Source organism: Morone saxatilis, unplaced genomic scaffold, assembly GCF_004916995.1.
Source record: "Morone saxatilis isolate NCDOM2014 unplaced genomic scaffold, NCSU_SB_2.0 Contig11, whole genome shotgun sequence".
NCBI lineage: Eukaryota > Metazoa > Chordata > Actinopteri > Moronidae > Morone > Morone saxatilis.
The window spans coordinates 18,846,870-18,852,458 of NW_023339663.1; the positions used below are offsets into that span (position 1 = coordinate 18,846,870).

The 5,589-nt window shown below is 41.1% G+C and overlaps 1 protein-coding gene across 1 annotated transcript in view; it reads right to left on the bottom strand.

The window, feature by feature from the left end:
• Positions 1–5,589, bottom strand: part of ush2a (Usher syndrome 2A (autosomal recessive, mild)) — a 197,984-nt gene that overhangs the window by 80,544 nt on the left and 111,851 nt on the right. The window contains 1 exon segment of the mRNA XM_035652071.1: positions 434–1,095. Coding sequence (XP_035507964.1) covers positions 434–1,095 — 662 coding nt within the window.

The following is a 5,589-nucleotide window of genomic DNA, read 5'->3' on the forward strand; positions in this document are numbered from 1 at the left end:
TTATACCTAGAAACGCATTTCACAAACAGTTTTCTTCGGTCCATAAATCACCAGTTAAAGTACTTAGAACAATTTATAATTTAATATCATGAGTTATTCTGTTATTTCTCAGTCAATAATCTCTAATTGTGGCACATTTGACTGCCATGCTACAATGACTATTAAAGTGCAAACAACAAGAAAAATAAAGTCTGTAGTGACATTTTGGAATTTACTCTCATCTGTGCCTGGAAACATATGATTATTCAATTGCCAAAGTTATAATATTTATATAAATCATTGGAACATAATCAGAGGAATAGAGACAGAGTCAACAGAAGCACAATTATGACTTGTTTGTATATGTCTTAAACTGCATAATATAATGTTTAATCTATCACACTATACAGTACAATATTGTGTTCTACCCTAATATAGTTCTAACATATCATACCTGGAGGCTGTAGGTCTGGTATGGCAGCAGGTCGAGGAAAGTGTAGGTAGTGGTGTTCCCTGGAACAGTGATTGATAGAGGGGACGAATTTGAATCTGAAGCTGCACTAAAGAAACCAGAGATGGGGTTGTGGAAGGGGTCTTGGTTTAGAATATGTTCAGTATTAGAGGTGGTCATGCTGTATTGTGGGTTTGACAGTAAAAGACTGGGGCTTGGCTTTACACTGGCGGTCGTGGGGTAAAATGAAACAGAATCGGGGCCTTGGCTTGTATTTCTTCCATAAACTGTCTCAATCTGGTTGTCTTCAGGCCTTAAGCTAGTGCCTTGGATTGTGGTTGAACTGTCATTACTGCCTGTGTTGAGAGTAGACACTGAGCTGTGGCTTGAGCCTGGGGTGGTAAGACTGGATGTTGATCTGAGGTTATGACCTGAATTGAGATATGCACCTTCAGTGCTTGGGTTAGGACCTAAGCTTGAGTTAAGGGGCGTGCTGGTGCTGGAGACTAAGCTTGGTTTGAAATATAAAGAAGAGACCGAGCTGGGGAAAAGAGAGAGGGTATAATTGGTAATAATGCCATTTGGTCGGGAGGGAGGAACCCAGGTAATTGTTAGACTTCTAGGATGGAGCCCTGATACAGCTGGAGTGTCCACTGGTCCTGGACCTGAGGGTAAAGAGAAATAAATAAATAAAGGGACAAGGAGAAGAAAAGACAAAAAAGCAATAGATAGTTATACTCTTTGTGTGCTTATAAAAGAGTGAAAGCAAAGAGAAGAAGGGGATTTGTTCTAAAGAATTATTTGACAAGTAAAATCAAGAATGACATCAGAAGGACAAAGAGCGAATTTGCTATCCCTATCCAAGGGATTAACATGAAAACTCTCTTTTTTCTCTCAATTTCTCCCCCTGAGCAAACCATGATTGTATTTATGGATTTATGCAGTACTTGTGACTGTTTGAATGTGAGTCTGGGCATCTTTCAGTTGGGAGTTCAGGAGGTGATCAGTGGGCCAGGCTGGACTGCTAGGAGCAATGTAGGCTAACTTTGCACTGCCTTTGCTATACACAGCACTAATACATGAAACCATATGACCCATGATTGAAGTAACTACATTGAGGGCATAATATATGTAAATGATACACTTTAAATTTGATTAAATAAGTTTATATGAAAAACTGAAGCATTTACTAAGTGTCAGCTCAGGACACCAAACGGATTGCAAATGCATCACAACACATAGTTTTCCAAAACCACAGCTGTGGTCTCAGAGAGCGAGTAGATTTCTCATTTGGGTCCAATGTGTATTCATGTTCACTGCCGTTCTCAATGCCTGGGAGTGCCTTAAATTCTTAAGTCCATAAGGCAAAATGATCCTCTCAAGTATGCAGGCAGACAGAGATGCACATCAGAAGGCCACAGGCACACACACACATACGCAGTCACATGATGTGCACATGTCCATGCACAGATATGTACCTGCACAAGACTAGTCAGAGGGATATTTCACTCCACGGTAGCTCATTTGAAGGTAATGCCCCCTCCCCCCTCCTCTCCCGGCATTTACATCCCACTGTACTGCTCTATAATGGACACACACAGATGCGTGTCCATATACATAGACACACACTCTTCCTAACACATACTCACACACACATACACACACTCACCAGCCCACACCCACAGTGATGCACTATAGCAGTAATGGTGCTGTGTGAAGGGCAAGCAGATCAAGGTGACTGAGCGGACTGAGGGAGCGTGCTGCGTCGCTAAGTGCTACCGCTAACCGCTAACGGCTTTCCCAGATGGCGGTGTGCAAGTGTGTGTGTGTGTGTGTATGTGTGTAAGAGAGAGACAGAGAGAGGGTGAAAGAAGATGAAGATGAGAGAATCTGTGTGCATGACTGTATGAGAGATAAAGTGTGTAAGCATGTATATGTGTTTGTCAGCATACATGCATACAAGTCAGCGGTTCTATAAGAATGTGTTTATTTTGCAGACTATCTACCAAGTGATTGGCTTTATTACTTCACACAGACTGAGATGCCAACTAACATTCAGTGTTAAAAGTTTAAATTGTCTCTTAATATAATGTTTATTACGATTCAAATGTTTTTGAGCATTTGGATACTACGATTTCAGTGTATCTTCAGTAAATAGCCTGAGCCTGAGTTTTCTAGTACATTGAGCATGCAGCACAGTTTTAATCAATAAACCCTGATCTTCTGAAACAAATCTGCACTGATTTCTACTAATCTATTCTATATTGTATTTTGGCATAAGAAAGCAGGCTCGGTGTCTTTCGTGGTCTCTATAGAGAAAATATGTACTGATAAAAACATAAAGAAAAACGTATTTGACCATGTGTGCACAAACACACACAATATTATGTACATTCAAACACACAGAGAGGCACATCACAAGTAAAAACACAAAGATACATTAAGATGGCAGCCAGCCAGTCACACAAACACTAACGCACACTTTTTCTATCTCCCCCACCCAAATAAACAACAATATAAAAATAAGGTTGTAAAGCTTGGCTGATTTTACAGATCACAAATCGTCCCACCAACAACCCATCTTTCCTTCGATCTACATCTCTCCTTCTGTCTGTCTGTACCTTTCCTTCCCTCTCTTTTCCTCTCTCTGACCCCTTCCTTCCCTCTCTCCCACCACCTCTCTCTCATTTTCTTCTGCTCTGTGTCGTGGTCTCTCTCCCTCTTTCGCTTCCTCACTCTCTCCAGTCTCCCTGCTAAATAAACAATGCAGAGAGTTGACCTTTTGGGTTAACAGGTTTTTATGCTAGCTCTACTCAGCACTCACACTGATTCAATTACCACCAAAGGTCCACTGAACCCCACGAATAACCAAGGAGCCCGTCTTCCTGTCTGACTATGTGCATATCTGCCGGCCTGTCTGCGTGCCTCACTGCGCTGTCGTTCATCTTTGCGGAGGGTTAGGTTGTGTCTCTACCTGTTTGTCTAATTATACATTATACATTCTGCACCCTTCTGTCTATTTGACTAAATTCTTGTCTGCCGTTCTGTGTTTCCTTCGGTCTGTCTGATCAAAATGTTTGTAACAACAGATGTGAAACAGAGATGCACAGAGAGGAAGACAGACAGATCTCAGATGGAAAGTCCTCAATTGTAAATAATTTTACCACAAAACACAATCCAGTCACCTTGATCCATCCCCCGTCAACCACCCAAAATAACCCCCATTGTCACCCCCCATTCCTCCCTCATTCCCTCTCCTCCTCCCCTCCCCCTCTGCCTCTAAGTGTTGAGTGTTATTTAGGCTTTACTGGCGCGTGTAAAATTCTGCAATTTGAAGGGCTGTTAAGTTTTTCAATTGAAATTTTCATTTAAGATGCAGGTGATGCTTTTTCTCTTTTTTTATTTTACTGACGCTTTACTGCTCTCTGGATAGGACGGAACGAGTGTTGAGGGAATGCGTAGCAACCCCTCTCTCACTAGTCTCGTGACTCCTTATCTCTCTTTCCCTCTTCCTCTCCTTCCTGCTCAACTCTTCTGTTCTTCCATCTCTCATCCTTCCCTTCCCAACTGCTCTTTTTTTCAACCATTTCTCTCCCCCCTGCCTCTTCGACCTCTTCATTCCCCGTGCCTTTCCCTCTTTCTTTCCCGTCTCGCTTCATCCCTCCCTCCACACCTCCCACCCTTACTCCTCCTCTCTCCAGTAAAACACAGTAGCAGAAGGCTAAAACAGGAGTGCGGGGCCGCCAAGCCTTAAATCACATTTATAAGGATTTGGTTAGCATAGTAATAACACAATCAACTGACAAGGGCTGGGTGAGGGAAGGAAGGGAAGTGTGTGTGTGTGTGTGTGTGTTTGTCCGTGTGTGTATGCATTTGTAGGTAAGGGCCTGTGTAGATTTAAGTGTGTACATCATGGTATCCATGTGAAGAGAAGAGGAAGGGTATTATTTTTAGCCTTGCGCAGGGTCCTGTGTGTGCATGTGTGTGTTTGTGTAAGTGTGTGACTGGGCTTTTGAAGGTGATTCGAGGCTCCTAGGAGTCATAATGAGGACAAACGCTGAGCTTTACTGTAATCAAGATGCTTATGGCATGGTGTCAAAACGTGACAAGCAATACGGGGAGAATTTACATTGCATTTCATATCTTTACTTTTTCTACAGATTATTTAATGTCATTGCTGCTTTAAGAGACACTGAGGAGGCAGTGAGAAAGAGGATGATGCATGACCAAGGTCATGAGCTTGATTTGTATCCATAACATCATGAGTATATGAGATGTACATTAGCCTTTAAGTAACTACGACCATCACGTTACCTGAAATGTCAATCATTCAAAGTTTTCAATATCCTTTTCAGACGCTGACTATCTGGAGTGATTTACTTAATACCAGCTAACCTTCTGATGTATCTGTGTAGTACAGAAAGAGAACAAAAATGGTGCAAAGCTTTTAAAATAGAAAGTGGAAATGTGTGACAATATATTCAAATTAGTGGGAACTGATTGTGTTTAGTAAAAAACGTACTAAAGACATTTTTAAAATATAACAAAACCTATTCTTCAGCATGTGACTGCTGCAGTTTTTATGTAGAGAACTGTATATTTCCCCAGTATATTTAAAGGGAAAACAGATCAAAAGCACTATGTTAATACGTTCAGGTAATGAGCATATAATAGTGTACATAAAATATTCTAGTTATCTCTTGATGTGCAAAATAACGATGGGGTTATGTTCACATTACTTCAAAATTTCCTTGGGATAGCTAACTGAACAGAATGCTGGGAAAGGTAGAGTATTATTTTATTAATGCAGTCACTCATTCATTAAATAACATGAATTCTTTGTGTTCTGTCATTACCTCTAACCTCATTTCTGTTGCATTTTCCTCCTTCACACTTCTTCTCTCTTACTCTCGGCTTTAGGTTCAATTTGGTGAAACAGTGCTTCTTTAATGTTCTCTCTCTCTCTCTCTCTCTCTCTCTCCCTCTCTCTCTTTCTCACACACACACACACATTTACTTTCTAAGACTGCTTCACTAAGATCATTTTGTCAAAACGATGCTTTATTCATACTCTATAACACTCATATACACATCTGCTAACACACACGCATACACACACACACACACACACACACACACACTCTCTTAGGTCACTTAGC